Source organism: Monodon monoceros, unplaced genomic scaffold (genome assembly GCF_005190385.1).
Source record: "Monodon monoceros isolate NGI ecotype Baffin Bay Population unplaced genomic scaffold, NGI_Narwhal_1 Super_Scaffold_20, whole genome shotgun sequence".
NCBI classification, from domain to species: Eukaryota; Metazoa; Chordata; class Mammalia; order Artiodactyla; family Monodontidae; genus Monodon; species Monodon monoceros.
This window is the reverse complement of record NW_021703777.1, coordinates 49,560,086-49,579,142: the sequence shown is the minus strand read 5'-3', so window position 1 is coordinate 49,579,142 and position 19,057 is coordinate 49,560,086. Positions and strand designations below refer to the sequence as shown.

Below are 19,057 nucleotides of genomic sequence, written 5' to 3'. Positions count from 1 at the left end.
CTGTAGACATAAACTTGTGATTGTGGGTGCTTGTTTCATGGAGCAGTTTTTATTTTAATATAAGTAAGAATTGGATAGGAAATAGAGCTTCATCACTAAGTTATTTATGAAGTCCTCCTTTGCAGTAAGTATTATATAATGGATCAGGACTACAAAAATGAATAGGATCCAGTCTCTGCCTTTTAGGGATTCTGATTATAGACTGTGAGACAAATCTGTAAATAATATAGGGTGGTAGATATCTTAGACCAGAGAAGGGAGAATGAGTTCTGCCAGGGGCTGGGGATTGGGCAGAAGTGACATTTGAATTAATTCTTGAGTTGAATGCTTTTTTCTTTCACAGTCATGTTCAAGAAGTAGCAAATGACTCGATGTTAAGAATATAGTTATTGGGTGGGAAATTGGACTAGATCATCTTAGAGTTCTTTTAAGATTTTCTGATTCGATGAATGTCAAATGAATGGCAGATAGGGATTCAAAAATTCAGAAAGAGGTAGAGCTTTGCAGTGGAGTGTACCATGGAACAAAGGAGTGAGCTGATCCTCGGGTTCATTACTCATGTCAGTAAAGTGACCATCACCTCCGGGTGCTCAGTCAGAGCTCATCAGGTACAAATGAGGAACCTCGGAAGTTTTTGGAAAGCTGTTGCCTGCTCCTTTGTCAGCCCCTTGATCCTCTTTCTCTGCTTCTTCAGTATTTTCTATTGTTCTAATTTGGTGTGTGTTCTCAGAGACCTCAGTGAAGGGTACATTAAAAAAAATCTGCTAAATAAATAATAGCATGACTACTACAGATTTAATTATAGCTATACAGCTGTCTGTTTGAAGTGTTCTGCTGGGACCATATGGTCCCTTGTACATCCCAGCCCTGGAAGGACCTGGTTTAAATGCTTCCCAGCTGATAGTATTGAATTCTCAGGGAACTGCCAGCAGCCGTTTAGAAGTCAGTAGATAGTGTGTTTTGCCTCTGTTGTCTCTCTGGAGATGGACATTTTATTGATACTTTCTTATTAGACCCCAAGTAATCAGATATTAAAGCACCCCACCCAGACAGGTCTTAAGAGTTATGTCTGCTTGTTAGTTTTACAGGCTGATTTTTGTTACCACATTGGATATGCTAAGTGAAAGGTACTTCTGCATTTATACAATTTCACTCAATGGCTTTTTTAAAAAAAAGTATTTTAATGGATTATTATTTTAATTATTTTCTGTTCCAATGGTGTGGTGGGAACAGAGTAGACGAGGGCATCTGTCCTGCCCCTGCGTCCGTTCTGGGAGTGTGACCTTGAATGAATTTTAGCTTCTCTGGGCCTCAGGAGAGCCAGAACTGGCCTTTCTACGTCCCTTCCAGTTTCAAAATTCTGCGAGAATCAGCTGTGGACCACGTTCTTGCTGAGGACACACATCTAGAGTAGAGGGGAGTCTTTCCATTTCCCACTGTGGCATTCTGTGTGTCTTTTTCCCTATTGCTTAGAAATTCCAAATTTTCCATTCTTTGGGCCACAAAAGTCTTTCAGTAGGAGCACTGTGTAGAGGTCTACACCTCAGAGAGTAACAGTTTGGGCCTTCCTTACATACTGTTTTCAGTTCAAACTCTCTAGTGCAGTGGTTCTTAAGCTTTTTCCATGTCAAGAATCCATTTGAGTTTGCGGTGAAACAACGGACGCTTTCACCAGAGAAATGCACAATAAATGTGTAGGCCTAACAGCTTGCATATAATTTCAAAGTGTCCATGGGCTCCCTGGGTCCCTACCAAGGACCCCAAGTTCAGAACTGCTGCTCTGTGCTTTGATAAAAGCCCTGCCTTTTTCTTTTGTTCCGAATGCAGGGAACTGCAGGTCAGATTGAGGACAGAGAAGCCTGGACCACCAGCTCTGAGGTTCACATGGTGCTGAGAGCAGAGCTTTGCGCGGCTCCTGGACAGCACGGGGGTGGAGCAGATGTTGCGGGCACCGGACGGTGTCTGCTCAGTCCCGTGCAGGAAAAGCACCCTGCACGGGTGTTTGCCAAGCCGTTAACTTTAGACTCTTGGTTGCCTATGTTGCCTCTGATGGTTCCACCCTACCCCCCCCACCGCATCTCTTGAACTTTTTGTTTTTAAAAGAGCAGTCTATGTTTTTTATTAGCTACCCCGACTGGGATGCGTGCAGAAAAGAATGCACAAGAAACATTTCCCTTTAAACTATAATTTTCTCTTGAAGTCACTAACTCCATGCTGCTAATTTTTGTTTGCTTGTTTGTTTTGTCTTCTGCAATCCCTCTCTCCCAATGGTAGCTGGAGGTTGTGGAGCAGAAAGAATGAAAGAAGCCCTGGGTTTAGGATCTTTCTTTTTGGGGTGGGAGAAGGAGAACTGTAAACAGACACTGCTTTTAAGATATTAATAGTTAGAGTGAGAGTTAGAAGTAAAGCATGTCATGTATTTTTTTTTTTTTTCCTGCTGAAAACACAGTCATTCAAGGTCAAGTGTGTCATTCTGAGGGAATGCAGATAAAATGGTGCCCTTACTGTGAGCCATTATACTTGTTTTACAGTATAGCTGCACTGATACACCCACACTCACCTAAACCTTCAGTGTATCTGATTTTTTCTAGCCGTACCATGGTGAAAATAGCTCTGCAAACTTTTGAAGTTAAAACTCATGCAGTGATTCACTTGGTAGAATTAACTTACCTAGAGAGGTACTATACTGGATGAATATATGTTTTTAAGTCCATGATACAGACTGGGCAGAGAGATTTCTATCTAAATTCAGAGAATTGGATATCTGAATTAAATGTGGTGCCAACGTAACTACTTTTTTCCTTTGGGAGAGAGAAATTTTATTATTTTTCCAATCATCTGTTTCCCATAGATCCTAGGATTATATTAAAACTCTGACATCATAATTATTGTTACTATTTATTGAATATCCACTGTGCTATTTCAGGCACCATACTAGGAGCTTTTTACATATTATTTATAACATGTGATGTATTATTATCAACCTCACTTTACAGATGAAGAGGCTAAATGCAGAAGATAAGTTACTGTGATCTTTTCAGCAACTGTTGCTTAGGTTATAATACAATAAAAATTGAGGACACAGATATTTTTAGTGCTCAGCCAGATTCTCACTGGTGTACCCGTTATTCTTCAGTATTGGTGAAATATTTGCTTTTATCCAGGTGTTCAGCAAGTCCTGTATATTCTGCCTTTTAACTTTTCTCAAATCTGTTTTCAACATTCTGTCTCCACTGATGTTTTTTAGGCTCAGGATCTCATAATATTCCCCCATTTAACACATGTATTGAGAGATCTATTACTTGCTCAGCACTGAGCTGAAACATTTTCAAACATCATCTCATTTACTCCTCTTAACTCCATGAGTGGGTCACTTATTATGCCCATTTTACAGATGAGGAAACTCAGCTTAAAGACATGAAGTAATTTGCCCAAGGTAACCACAGCCAGGAAAAAGAAGAATTGAGATTTGCTGATAACTCTGACTCCAAAGCTCATTCTCTTTTTCTCCACTAATTTTTTTTTTTTTAACATCTTTCTTGGAGTTGGAGAGACCAGATAAACTGTGTGGTGCTGACAATAAACTGCAGCAGTTCAGTGAAAGACAAGATAACTATCTTGTGGGCTAGAACCGTCAATCAAAGAGAAACGAGGGATTTTAATTTATTTTATTTTTTTAATTTTTTAATTTTTTTAACATCTTTGTTTGGAGTATAACTGCTTTATAATGGCGTGTTAGTTTCTGCTTTATAACAGAGTGAATCAGCTATACATAAACATGTATCCCCATATCCCCTCCCTCTTGCATCTCCTTCCCACCCTCCCTATCCCACCCCTCTAGGTGGTCACGAAGCACCGAGCTGATTTCCCTGTGCTGTGCTGCTGCTTCCCACTAGCTATCTATTTTACATTTGGTAGTGTATATATGTCAATGCTACTCTTTAATTTCATCCCAGCTTACCCTTCCCCCTCCCCGTGTCCTCAAGTCCGTTCTCTATGTCTACATCTTTATTTCTGTCCTGCCCCTAGGTTCTTCAGAACCATTTTTTTTTAAAATTCCATATATATGTGTTGGCATACGGTATTTATTTTTCTCTTTCTGACTTACTTCACTCTGAATGACAGTCTCTAGGTCCATCCACCTCATTACACATAACTCAGTTTCATTTCTTTTTATGGCTGAGTAATATTCCATTGTATATATGTGCCACATCTTCTTTATCCATTCATCTGTTGATGGACACTTAGGTTGCTTCCATGTCCTGGCTATTGTAAATAGAGCTGCAGTGAACATTGTGGTACGTGACTCTTTTTGAATTATGGCTTTCTCAGGGTATATGCCCAGTAGTGGGATTGCTGGGTCATATGGTAGTTCTATTTTTAGCTTTTTAAGGAACCTCCATATTCTTCTCCATAGTGGCTGTATCAATTTACATTCCCACCAACAGTGCAAGAGGGTTCCCTTTTCTCCCCACCCTCTCCAGCATTTATTGTTTGTAGATTTTTTGATGATGGCCATTCTGACTGGTGTGAGATGATACCTCATTGTAGTTTTGATTTGCATTTCTCTAATGATTAGTGATGTTGAGCATCCTTTCATGTGTTTATTGGCAGTCTGTATAATCTCCAAGTTTAGCGTGGTGAAGCTTGGGCTCTGCAAACAGACAGACTTTGCTTTGAATCCTCTCTCTGCCTTTCCTAGTTTCTTGATCTTAGTCAAGCTGTGTAATCTCTAAATCTCATTTCCTCTGGTGTAAACAACGACAACAGTAACTGCTTGTAGAAAAGTGATGAGAATTTAATAAAATAACGCATGCAAAGTTCCTGGTCTGGTGCCTGTTGATTAAAAAGTGTTAGTAATCGTTAGTATTACTACTAATAATTTGAACTTGTTATTGGAGACTTTTGTGCCTCTTGGTAACAACAATGCCTTTAAAGCGCAGTTTTACTAATCAGAGATTTGAAATCTTAAATTAGGAAGGGTTGCAACATGCAGTAATTCTCCAAAAGCAGGACTCCCTTTCAAAATCTCACTGATAAATCCTGGAGAAGCTAGGTCTTTACGGAACTTTGGCAGGGATTTAAAAAAAAAAAAGCCACAATGAATGGTAGCTACCATGCAGCCCAAAAATAAAAGTTATTTTTCATTGACCTATGCTCATAAATTTTGGAATCGATAAAGACTTTTTGCTTCTCACCAGAGACCTTTCTTAAGTTTGCTTCCACCAAATGGAGCACTTTTCTTGGAGCCTTCAGTACCCTTGCTTTTATCTGTGCAGAATGTAAAGATGCCACAACACAGGCATGATCACATGGATTCCAGGCATTTAAGAAACATGTAGTGAACATTTCCTGCAAGGTGGTGCCTTTATAAGGCTTTGGGGAAACAGAGTTGAATAATATGTAGTTTCTTTTCATAGGGTAGTTTAGAACCCTTTTTAAAAGGTACTTATCATCTAAGAAGAGTCACAACCAAGCCAGTCAATCAGTGCATTGTGATAAGTCTATAACCTCAGAGGGAAGGTGAGGGTCCTGTGAACAAAGTCAGGGAAGGTTGGGGCAGTCCAGGTCAGGCTTGGCTAGAGTTTGGAGGCATAGGGTTGTAGTTAGCATCTAAGGGGACATCTGGGTAGAGGGCATTTCCCACCAGATAGATTAATGATTATTTCGAGTTTCCTTCCCTGACCTGCCTTTATGTATGGTGGAGTTCATGACACAACAATGAAAGAGGAAAAAGAACTTTTAAAAACGTTACCCAACTCAGTTAGCACCTAAAATTTGCAGGTTCTTGATTTTCTTTAAATACTTTTTAAAGTGCTATTTTTTATATGGATTTTCTGCTTTCCCTCTCTCTCTCTGTGACTCATTTTATTTTATGTAATTAAATCCTGTTGAATACTTTAAAATGTGCTTCCTAAAATTTTTAAAGGATATCTGTACAGCACCTAAACCATTACAGATGCTTAACATTGGTTTGCTATGTAAAAGGTTTAGAAGTTTCAGGACAATGTCTTGTAAACTTCAGGTAGTAAAATATATGCATCAGAAATGTAAGGGTTTCACAGTGTAGTGAAGTAGATAGAATTCACATTCTGGCTTGGCCATTTAGCTGTATGAATTTCATTGAAGTCCTTTAAACTGTTTGAACTTTTGTTTCCCTCATCTGTAAAATGGTTAAATAGTACGTTTCTTGTAAACTTTCTGTAAGAATTCAAGTAACACAGTAAATGTGAAAATGTTTTAAACACTGTAAATAGCTATAAACATATTGATATTTTTTAGCGATGTAAGACAAAAAAATGTGACTAGAGATTTTGACAAGTTGATTTTTAAAAACTAGGTCAGCCCTTGAAATTTCATCCTATTTAGGAAATCAGAACTGATGGATTGTACTTAATGTTATATTTAGTTTAATAGCCATTTGTAAATGTGCTGCTTTGCAGAATCATTTGCATTAATGGTGGTGAGATGTCTATATTTGGAAGGAAAAATTAGGAAATCAAATTATCACCCTCAGGGGACTGTTTTCCTTTTGTATTTTAAAAAATGGAATAAGTGAAAGTAGAATAGTGTTCAGAAAGTAAAAACACGTAGCCACAGAACCTTTTGGCATTTTGTCTTATTTAATGACTTTGCCCTCTTTCATATTTTATACACTCTAGAAATCTCAGACCATATCGTAGAAGTTCTTAAGTGATTGTCTAAATTTTGGATTCTTTAGGCAATCAAGCAGTAGCTCCTCTTTTTAGCCTCTTAGACATTGGGCTGATGGTTTTTAAATTTAGCCAGTGAAAATATTCTTCTAAATTACAGCTTGAAGGTAACCTAAAGGTCAGTCAATAAAGACAATACAAAAAATGTTTAAAGTAATTATTCTGGCAGTTCTCTCTATCACACCAAATAAGTCCTATCCCACAAATTTGCTTACTGGATGAGTAAAGTCTGTCTTTATTTAACAGGAAAGTTTTGAGATAGTTTTTCTTGCATATTCTTAAAATAAAAAGCAATACCCGATTAAGCTTATAAAACAGCAATTTCTATCTTTTTCCTTGTTCTGACATTTCCTTGTTGGACAACCACACAATTTACAGTAAAGAAGTGAGATTTAGGAATGGAATGCTGGGGTGTGTTTAAGATGGTATTTGTCTAGGCTACTTAGGAACACCCAAACCTGCTCTCAGCCCAACACTCCCGAGAAGATCATGCCAGGAAATATGTACACAGAGCATCAAAGGCCAAGGAACTCTTTCTTACTGACTGAGGCTTTGACTGCAAACCCCATAGCAGAACCCTGGTGACCTAGGCAGAGCCTTCTGCCTCATCTTGGTAGCTGTGAAGAGCCTAGAAGCAAAAGAGACTCCTTGTACTAGGAACTCAAGAGTAGGCCTGCTCTTTGCACTGAGAACCCCCTACTACAAAGAAAGGCTAGAATAGAGATTTCAGTGAAAAGAACTATTTTCCTAGTACCTGAGAAAAGCTAGTGTAAACGAATTGACTTTTAGAATTTGATTAGTTCAGATCAGTCCTCTTCTTCCTTGGATGTGGGATGAGAGGGCTACTGGAAACTTGGGGGAGGGTGGACGATAGGGACAGTCTTCAGTTAACCATAGAGGCCAAATGGAGGCAGTGCACTGGTCTCCACCTATCATACTCTAGGACCCCCAGCATTTGAGATGGTAGGTCTGTTCCAAATATATACACATAGTTCTTGGTAGGTCAAATCTATTTCAGAATTATCCCAGGGATTAGTTTTCACAAGGCTGCTTTTGATGGACTGCTTTTTCTTCCCACCCCTGTTGGAGGCTAATTTTAACCTGAGAGAAGTATACTGGGTTAGGTTATATTATATTTATGTTGAGTAGTGAGAGATTAGGGTTTGTATACCATTGGAAGGTAAAGGCAGGAATATGTCACCTCCGACATAGCACAATCAGGTGGTCTCCTGGATATGCATGGTAGGAAGAAAGAAGGCAGTAGAAAGGTTTACTTTCCATGTTGGAGAAACTAAAAAGAAGGTGGGGGAGGGGTGAGCCCCACATGTTTTTGTATCTTGCTAGGCATTTTACCTCTTATCTCTTCTAATCTTTACAAAAGCCTTTGACATATGAGGTAGGACTTTGGAATACAGTTTTAGTTTTTCACCATCCTTGACTTCCTTTAAAGGTTTCCTGCCAAGGGAGCACTACATGTAAGCAGAATTGGAATGAAATAACCGTTTGTTTATTAAGACACCCATTGTAGTATAATTGTTTTATTAAAGTGAAACATATTTGTGATAAAATCTACTTGATAATTTTTTACAATATGGACACATGATCAGCATAGCACGTTTGGTTTTTTAATGTCATGATTTCTTCTCTTATTTTTATTATTACCTTCTTTGAGTTCATTTGCTGTTTTATACTTATTCCTTGAGATATATAGTATTTAGATCGTCAAACTTTAGCTTTTCTTCTTTGGAAATGTTTGCACTTAGGCTATGAATTTTACTCCATGCACTTGTTTAGCTGCATTCCACAAATTTTGATACATCCTATTTTCAAATTATGAATAATACTGACTTTAACTAGTCATTGATACATGTTTTAATCTCTAGGACATCTGGTTTGTTTTTTAAATGGATTCTTCTGAAAGTCTCCATCTCATCAGTGTTTTAAAACTATGATTATTTCGAAGTCTATCTCTGATAACTATAATATGTAGCTCCTTTAAATTTGTTTCTAATTTCTATTTTTTTTCTCTTGGGTTCTAGTCAATTGATCTTGTCTACTAGTATGCCTAGCAATTTCTGATTGAATGTCAGATATTATGTATATATGTTATATATATATATTATATATAATATGTATATTATATATATAGTAGAGCTAATTTGATATTCTGTTTGATATTTGATAACATGATAATGTTATTTTTCTTCAGAGATTATTTCTTTTGCTTTTGGCTGGCATTTAGGCTGGGGGCAGGCCAACTTAATATTTAGTCTGGAATTGAGCTGATTAGAAGCTAGGTTTCAGTCTTTATGTGGGTTGGTTTATTACTAGTTTGCCCTTTTGCCTTTAGTCTTGTCCTTTAGGGATCCCAACTGAATGCCTGGTATGTTTGCCCATCACTTTGAGACTGCTGAAGGCTCTGTTCAATTTTTGAATCTCTTCAGCTACTTAGGAATCATCAAACGCCTTTAGAAGAAAAAGGTGAGCTGAATTTAGGCTCACCTTTATGCAGTTTCCTTCTTCAGGGACATTGGCTCCTTAGGTTTTTAATGTCATAGTAACTTTCTCATTCCTTTAAACAGCTTATAGAAACCCAGCTTTTCAGTTTTTCTTACTGGAAGGGTTGGTGTGATGGAAGCTAATTTACAATAACTGGAACTGAAGTCTCTCAGAAACATTATTTAGGTTGGAAATTTCTAGTTTACCAAATATACAGCTCCGTGTCTAAAACCACCCATGCAGAATCTAAATTCTGGGATTGGCAGACTTAGGAAACATGAGTTATGATGGAGTTATAATTGAGCATAGGAAACTGACTCTGAATCTTCTTATTTAACCAGCCATGTGGATTAGGAAGTAAAGTCTCTTTTATCCATTCGTCTTGCTGTAAGAGAAAATAGCTTGCTTCTTGTCTTCAAGGCATTGCAACCCTTTCATTAGGAAAAATCCCAATGAATTTGTCAAACTTTATTCATCATATTGGCCACTTTTCCCAAGGTGTAGAAAAAGGGAGTGGGCAGAGGAAGAATCATTTCACTTATGGTGAGTGAGAGAACACTTTTCTTCCTATCTTAACAGTTAATACTGTTAGCATATAGTAGATGAATAAATTCATACTCAGAGAGCATAATTTACTAAGATGCTGTTTGATCCAGGCAATCCCTCATACTTCTGAGTTCCTTGAATCTTAAGTTTTCATAGCATATAATTATTTTCCAATGCCATATCTTAGACACTGCTCAGGAGTCAACCTCAGTGAGATTAAAATGTAGAGTGATCCTATAACTTTTTTCCTTAGCCCAAAACACTTTTGAGAATGAAAGAAGGTAATATTAATAATTACACCAAGACAGTGGTGTAAACTGAGGCTGTCATATGCATCACTAAACTGATAATTATGGTGACCCTATTTTACCACTAATACAGATACCTTTGCACTGGAAGGACACGGTACTAGGGTGACCTAGAATGATTTTGAGATTACCAGATGAGTTTGTTTGGGAAACAATAAGAGCTGGAAATTTTCAAAGAGAATGGAAAGGAGGAAATCAGCAGGAAAAAGAGAAAATAAGCTAAGAAGAAGAAAATAAGCTAAGAAGAAGAAAATAAGGGAGAAAAGAACACCAAGAAGGAAGCCGGGAATAAGCTCTTTGCTCAGGAAAGCAGGTGGTTGTTAGCCTGTTGACATGAGGCATTAGGCAGGGTGAATTGAGAATAAGCACAGATTAGAAGATTAAAGTCATTCTTCTGGAGAGGAAAAGAGAATGTATGGTATGGGGGTAGAGGTAAGCTTTGGAAAAAAAATGAAAAAGTGTACTCAAATTTAAATGGTTTTTAAAACAACACTTGTAGTAAGGGCATTGAACAGCCTATAGGCTGTTCTAATAAATCAGACTCAAATGACAAATCGTGAGTACTCCTGGTTATAAATGACACTTGATTACACTTATTTTAACATGTGCTAATAATGGCAAAGAGAAAGACGTAGGGTTTAGGTACTTGCCTAGTGACTGGGGAATAATATGATAGCCTGGACCTACTTACCAGGTGATGCTGCAGGTCTGAGGATGATGGCAAGAAGGCGAGGACGCCATAATGGTATCCCAGTCAATCAAGATTGATTACAGTTACATTGTGACAGGTCCCATATAGAAAACCTAAAATTGTAATGCAAACTGTTTTCATAGGAAAGGGCAGGAGAATCTAAGACCTGAGTGGAATATGGAAGGTTGATTTTTTTCAGTTAGCTATATGTGCTGCATATTGCTTGTGTATGAGTAACTTTCCCATCATCACATGGGTGGTCATCCCAAGTAAGCTATCTCTGTTATAATCAGTCTACTTGTTCTGCTTTATCCCTTCATAATTTCTAGTTTCTTGATATGCTAGTACTCTGATCACTGGGTTGTTAGAAAACTGCTCAGAAAGTAAGGAAGGTTAAGAAATTCTAAGAGTAAATATTTACGGCAGAGGGCAAGCCGTATACTTCTGAGTAATTGTAGCAAGACCTTACTTTGGAAGAAAGAATACAGGCTAATATAAAAGGAACCTGAAATGTACACCCCTGGATTCACAGAGTTGGTGATGTTACCTGGTAAAGACAAAAAAGTGTCCCCAAGTTGCTGAGCTAGCCAAAGTATCTTTTTACCAGTTGTACCTCCACGTGGCAGCCCTTTGAAATCCATTTCTTTGGAATCAAGTTTGGCTAAAGGAATTTTTTTCCACCGTGTGTGTTCTCATAGTTGGCCCTGCATAAAATCCAGGCTGGGTATCCCTTGGAGAATCAGCTAATGATTCATAAGAAAAGAATGTCAAACTTTATCATTGGAATTCAATCCAGATGAATTTATTGGGTGATCTTCAACCTGATTTGAAAGCCTTAAAGTCTGTTCTTATTTTCATTATCTTTCATTATCTTTTCATTATCTTTTATAACCAATAAAAGAATGGTTATTCTTCACCATTCTGTGTAATGTTGACAGGTTGTTTTTTGTTGGTTTTTTTTTTTTGCGGTACGTGGGCCTCTCACTGTTGTGGCCTCTCCCGCTGCGGAGCACAGGCTCCAGACACGCAGGCCCAGCGGCTGTGGCTCACGGGCCCAGCCGCTCTGCGGCATGTGGGATCTTCCCGGACCAGGGCACGAACCCATGTCCCCTGCATCGGCAGGTGGACCCTCAACCACCGTGCCACCAGGGAAGCCCTGACAGGCTTTTTTTGTTAGTACTTTATTATTGTTCACATTTTATTGTGTAAGCCCAGAAATGGTTTTTATACTTCAGTCATTAGTTCTTCCTTTATCAAATATTATTGAGATACTTGGAAAAGAGAACACGTATGAATCAGTATTTGATGAGCCCACCTTTATGAGAGGGATCTTTAAACCTTGATCCAGAGAAGAGCCTTCCTTGAGCTCTGTTGCCGGGTGTGATTGCTATGTTTTGTGACCTCCGTTGAACAATATACCTTTCGTATTGCTTCATGTTTCTTCTTTCATTAGAGCTATTTCTATAGTTGCTTCTCTTTGTTGGACTATAAACTTCAGGAGAGTAGGGTCTGTCTGCTCTCTGCAGTGCCCACTATCAGGCCTTGTACCTTGGAGGCACCCATTAAATTTGAAGAGAATTAAATGGAGCTGAAAGTAGGATTAAATGGGAGATGAGAAAATTTCTGTCTCAAACAGCATTTTAAAATCTGTTTTCATATCAAAATGTGCCTTATTTATCTCCTAGTGGGAGATAAAGCATTCCTAGGCGTATAGGCATATTCAAAACTCTAAGAGAGTGTATAGTATAGAAACTTATTTAATTCTATTTAACATGGTATTCCTCAAATTTATTTGACAAATAAACTTTTTTGAAGGGTCTGGACTTCAGTAGACAGAAATCACCTCAAATTAATATAAACCCTAAATGGAATTTTCTGGCTTATATAACTAGTGAGAATTCTTGTTGAGTTCACAGAATGGAGAAGCTGCAGGACCTCAGGGCCTGGGCTGGGGACTCAGCAGTCTCTCTTTTCATCCATTTTTCTCTCCTGATTTTGTGTGTTTCATTTTGGGTATTGACCTCATTCTCTCCTAGTGTGGACAGTACTGTGAAAGGCCCTTTCAACAAAGAGGGGAACAACCTCAGGTGAAAGGGAAGTATTGGTTTTTACACATTTGAGTATTAATTTTCCAAAATGTTCTGGTCCCTGTGTGAATGGTAACACTGTTACCAATCACTGTTTACTAAGATAGGCCATATCTAGGCCTTTTGTCCACTTAGATGGCTTGGCTAGTGGTGGGATGCCCAGTACCTACTACTTTAAAAGAAGCATTAGAAAAGCTTATTGTGAAGAGCAGAAATAATAACCATCATTCATTCATTCAACAAATATTTATTCAGCTTTTCTCCTAAGCATTAGGGATACAACACTGAACAAAAGAAATGTATATTCCTACTATTAGGGAGCTTACATTCTAGTGGGTAGTCTAGTGGGGAGATAATAAAGAAGATAAGTAAAACATGCAACATGCTTGACTATAATAAATACAAAGAACTAAAAAATGAGGGAGGAAGGAGGAGTAAGAAGAATCTGTGGGGAGAGGGAGGTTGAAATTTTAACTAATGTGGCCAGGGAAATTCTGACTGATGAGAAAGTGACTTAAGTAAAGATCTGAAGGAAATGAGGGAGGAAGCCCTGCAGACATTCCATTCAGAGGCAACAGCAGGTGTAAAGGCCCTGAGGTAAGAGTGTGCCTGGCGAGTTTTAGGGAGGACTTGGAGGCTAGAGTGGGGGGTCAGGAGAAGACTGGGAAAAGACAATAGGAAAGGAGGTCAGGGAACTAACGGGGAGCCAGATGATTCTGGGGTTGCAGCTTGTCATAAAGATATTGTCTTGCCTCTCAGTGAAATGGGGCCAACAGAGGGTTTTATCTGACTCCTGATTTGATTGCTCTGGCTGCTTTGGAGAACTGACTGGGGGGCAAGGGCAGAAGCAGATAATGCAGCCGGGAGACCAATGCCATAACCCAGGAGAGAGATGCTCGTAATGTGGACCAGGGTGGTGGCAGTGAAGATGGTGAGAAATGGTTGGATTCTGGATATACGTTGAATATAAATCCAACAGGATTTGCTGATAAGATGGACATCAGGTGTGAGAGGAGGAGGTGTTGGGATGACAGCAAGGTTTGGGCCTGAGGAGTGGAAGAATGGAGCTGCCATTAACCAGATGAGAAAGACTCCAGGAAGAGCTAGTTTGAGGGGACTCTTAGGGGGCTCAGTTTTGGATTTGTGAACTTTGCAATGCTTATTAGACATCCAAGTAGAGATGTTATAGGACTGGAGTTCAGGGAAGAGGTCCTGGCTGAAGATATAAATTTGTGAGTCATCAGTATGTAGATGGTATTTGAAGGCATGGGACTTGACGGAGATCACCCAGGGAGTGTGTATAGAAAGAAAAGAGCCATCAAAGGACTAAGTTCTGGGGCACCTCAGGCGCCACACGTTTCTGTTTTAGAATAGCTATTAGTTTGTCCAAGAACACTAGTATTCCACAAACACAGTTTGAGGTATGCTGATCTAAAGGAACATATCTTTATAACTACTTCTCTTCAGAGCACATATTATACAGTTCCTTTAGCTGTAAAAATATACTTCTGATTTTCCAAGATGGTACAGTCATCTCAGTAAAGGTACCATAGTCCTAGTAAAGCGTATTGTGGAAGAAAATAGTTGACTGTGGAATATTCTCTGTGTGTTGTGGGTCAGGTAGTTGCTTAGTGATAGAAGATCCAGACATAGTTAGTATGGTCTAGAATGAGCCTCTAAAACCTCTCTAACTTTCCTGGGCATTTGATGGTCTTGTGGTCTGATTTTTAGTGCTACAGAGTTCATCCCTGCCATTCAAAATATTTATTACAGCTGAATTATGTGCAAAGTAAGTGTTTAGTACCACGGGGAATAAACTGTCCTAACCCTCAGGAAGCTCAGGAGAAAGACTTCACCTTCGGCAAACGTGTGATTCAGAAATGAATGCTTCTGGAATTGCCAAGGAGGAGCACTGAGGTAGTAGAAAGGCTTGTTCTGAGTTCTGAAGGTTTAGAAAAGGTAGAAATGAGGAAAGGACAGTTTTTGATCCTAAGTATGGGAGACTAAGTACATAAAACAGAAGGAGATTATGATCAGATTGCTTGCCTAACTAGAGCAAAGAGTGCTGGAGAGAATTGGATTACTATAGAGCTTCTTGCACTGTGTTGGTAATGGGAGCTCTCTCTGGAAAGAGGTGGAAGAAGGTTACTCTTGCAGTGATAGTTTGTTACGCATTTGTGTCACTTGACTGTATCCCGCACTCTACTCTGTGTTACAGAGAACAGTTCATTACTGTAACTTTCTTAGGCTATAATAACAATTCTGGCAATTTGATGTTTTTAGACCATTCCCGTGGCTGCTCTTTTCATATCTGTAAAACGTAAACAGATTTTTTGGAAATATTAGTATTTTTTGAAGGATTAATGGTGTAAACTTTGGAAAAGTCTTTTACTGCTAGAAGTAGTCATGTTTCTGACATCTAAAAATATATATCTTGCCTTTGCTTTATTTTTCTTTTTGATTTCCACTAAATGATTAACCCCAACTTCCTTTTTTTTTTTTTTTTTTTGACTCACATCTTTCTTCTTGTATGAAGTACCAAATGAAAGAATCTCATAAAAATGCTACTGAGGGTGATAGTTTGGGGGAATTAACTGTCATGACGCTTATTTTCCCTAATTAAGAACTCTTTAAATGGAAATTGAAAATTAAATGTTACTATAATTTTTCATTACTGGGGAAAATTGGGCCATGTCTCCCACTTCCCATATCAGCAATAATCCATGGCAAAAAAAGTTCACTGTTAACTTTTTGACTTGAGGGGAGAGACATTCATATTGATGATAAGTGTATCCTAGAAGTCTGTGTGTTTCATAAGGTCCTGCAAAATTCTTATCTCCATCCTTTTATGATTGTTGAGATGTTCTCCTTGAGCTTTTGGGAGATGTTTTCCACTTGCTGAAGGGTGCTTGAACAATCCTACTCTAAGTGGGAGCTGGGGAGGAGGGGAAATGAACGAATAACAGCTACAAGATAACTTTTCAAAGTGACTGTTAAGCAACGTTTACTCTCCAAGAAAACCACTTTACCCCTTTACCTTTCTCCTCAAGCTCCCATGTACGTCCCACCTCCTCCTCACCATCAGATCACTCATATTTCACTGCAAAAATGTAAGTCCTCAGAAGCCCTCATCTTCACCCCACAAACTTGCCAGATCACCCCCATCTGTACCCTGCCTTCCCTAGCTGGGATTGATGAGCTCTCTGTGTTCCACCTGAAGTTAATCCCTCTACCTGTGCTGTGGACATCATCTCATCATCTCAGTAGTTCACGGTTGCTTGAGCTGCTTTTGCATTTATCCTCTCTCTCCTATAGCAATAATCTGTCTCTACTAGATCATCCTCATGCACACTCCAAAGTGTTATCATATTTCCCGTTTAAAAAATCCCCTGTTTTATGCTTTCCTTCACCTACCTCCTTAATTCTTGGCTTTTCTTGGCAGCAACATTTCTCAAAATAATTCTCTCCACTCCTTGTCTCTACTTCTTCACCTCTCATTCTTTACTGGGTAGCCTGGTGTCCACTGTAACAGCTCTTGTCAGGATCACCCAGCCCTTCCACCTTGCCAGATTCATTGTTTCCTTCTTAGTTCTCATCTTATTTGAACTTCCAGCAGGCTTTGACTCAGCAGCTGATACCCTTTCATTACTGAGCCCTTTCTTCACCCGACAGTTGATGAAGTCCTGGTTCTCTCCCTACCTCACTGGCTGCTCTTTTTCAATGTCTTCTGCTGATATCCCCTCCCGTTCCTATAAAAGGTAGAGTAGCCCGCGGTTTAGATCTTCTCCCTCTTCTCTACACTCACACCCGAGGTTGTGTCATCCTACCCTCATGGTCTTAAATACTTCTTACTTGGTGGTATCTCCTGAATTGATGTCTTTCTACTCCACGTTTCCACTTGGACTTTTAGTAGGTACGTTCCGTCTAAGACATCCAAAACTTCTTCTGTGGCCTTCATTTCCTTTACCACCTGGTCCCCCCTAACCTCTGCAACTTCATTTGCTGCCCTTTCCTCTCCTTTTCTCCTGCAGCTCCCACCACACTTACCTACTTACTGTTCCCCTAACTGCCAAGCTCTTGCCTGTCTCAGAGGCTTCGCGCTTGCTGCTCTCTTTGCCTAGATCTTTGCTTGGCTTGTCCCCTCTCTCCAATGTCAAATGTATTTCTTCAGAGGCCTTCCCTGACCTCCCTGCCTAAAGCAGTACCCCCTTACGTGTTTTATTTTTCCTTCTCAGCACTTATCACTACTTTAAATCATACTTTACTTCTCCCCTGCTGGAATATGAGCTCAAGGAGGACATGTAATTAGTTGACGCATCCCTTATCCCTAAGGCTTAGATCAGTTCCTGGCTCATAGGAGACTCTCAACTCATTTATTGAGTGAATAAGTAAATGAATTGATACATATGTAAATATTGTTAAAACAATGTAAACCATGTGACTATACCCTCATGTAAACCATGTGACTATACTCTCAATGTTTTTGAATTCAAAGTACAGAGAAATGTTTATTATTGATAGAATGATTAAACATAATAGAAGAATAGCTAGCCAGGGCTTGCCTGTTGCGTGTAGACTCATATAAAGGAAATTCTTTGAGTTCCCTTCTCTGGAAATAAGTTGTGTTTTCTTGGCTCTTCCCGTGCAGCTGAAGAATAAGTTCATGAAAAAACTGCCACGTGATGCCGAAGCCTCCAACGTCCTTGTTGGCGAGGTCAACTTCTTAGATTCTCCTTTCATTGCCTTTGTTCGGCTGCAGCAGGCCGTCATGCTGGGTGCCCTGACTGAGGTCCCTGTGCCCACAAGGTAAGCTGCTCCCTGACCCGCTGGGGTCCACAATGTGGTGATAGGGACAGCTCCTCTTCCTCAGGCTAGAGAACCAAGAGGATGAGGGTACATCCAAAGCAAGCATATTGGAAAGGTTTAACCCAAAATAATGGTTCAGTCTGATTTTCATGCTATCAGATTACTTGGCACTTGTACAGTAGTGATAATAATAACAATTATAATAATTCATTGGGCTACAGAAGAGTTTCTTATGGATTAGTCTATTTAATCCTCATAATGATTATAGGTATGTGGATTTTATAGATGAAGAAACTGAGTTTGAAAGTTTAAGTAACTTCTCTAAGATCATATAGATGGTGAATGATTCAAAGGTCAGAGTTGCTTTCATTTGCTCTCTGTTTTATTAGAAAATTGGTAGTGGGTACATACATACATGCATATGCACATTATATATATAGACATGTCTATATGTACATATATAGACATGTCTATATGTATATTATATATATATATACACATATGTAAAAATCATTTGCACACTTTACTGTTATGTGTTATGACTCATAAAGTTTTAAGAGGAAGCATATTACTGTTATTACAATCATGTACTCATTACCCTGCACAATACTTTAGAAGTCATCCTCTTTTATTTCCTTCTGTAACTGAGCCCAGTAGAAGAGTTAGGAAACTTGACTTCCGAAGTGCAATGGGTCAATAGAAGTTAATGCTTCACTTAAACTTGTGCTTAAGAAGAGTTTAAAGAGCAGTTTATAATCTTCAGGTTGACATTAGAAAATTATCATATAAATAGGACCTTTTTTTTTGGGAGGGTGCCTTTTGTGGGTCCCAGGGGACTTTTCTTTAGGTTTCCCACATGAGCAGGAAGGGCTGTGAATGCTCAGTGACCTCAGATGATCTGAGTGTGATCAACCAACAAGACAAGGGGGTCAAGGTTTGATCTGAGCCAACTTAGGAGGCAAATTAGGAGAACATTTCCTATGGCCTCCCAATTGATAGATTACAGGCCATTCTTATCATACAGGCATTTTTACTCCATTTTTATATTTCTTAGACACTTAAAATAGGAATAATATTTATCATATTACAATATAGGAATAATATAAGCAGTCATTGGACAAATAGCAGAGGAAAGGCGATGATCATATTCAATTAATGGGATTATCATGATTTGTGTTTTCTGTAACTTAGCTTTTCACTTGAAAACATTCCAGCAGAGCCTTGCAGTTCTATCTGAGCAATCACCTGGCGAACAGCTAGCTGACTCAGATCGTGGCCGAAGTCCAGCTTGTGTGTCCCTATGGTTTTATTTTTGTCTCTTTGGACTAACTTTACTGGAGCTTGAAAGAAAAAAAAGTGTGCCCAGAAGTGTTAAATTTCTCTTGCTTTTTCATTTTTATTATTACT

The 19,057-nt window shown here is 38.9% G+C and overlaps 1 protein-coding gene across 4 annotated transcripts in view; it reads left to right on the top strand.

Annotated features, from left to right (window-relative positions):
• The window catches only part of SLC4A4 (solute carrier family 4 member 4), a 401,333-nt gene that overhangs the window by 265,234 nt on the left and 117,042 nt on the right, over positions 1-19,057 (top strand). For all 4 annotated transcript variants that reach the window (XM_029234897.1, XM_029234898.1, XM_029234895.1 and 1 more), the window contains exon 8: positions 17,493-17,650. In XM_029234897.1, coding sequence (XP_029090730.1) covers positions 17,493-17,650 — 158 coding nt within the window. The remainder of the gene's footprint in view (positions 1-17,492; positions 17,651-19,057) is intronic.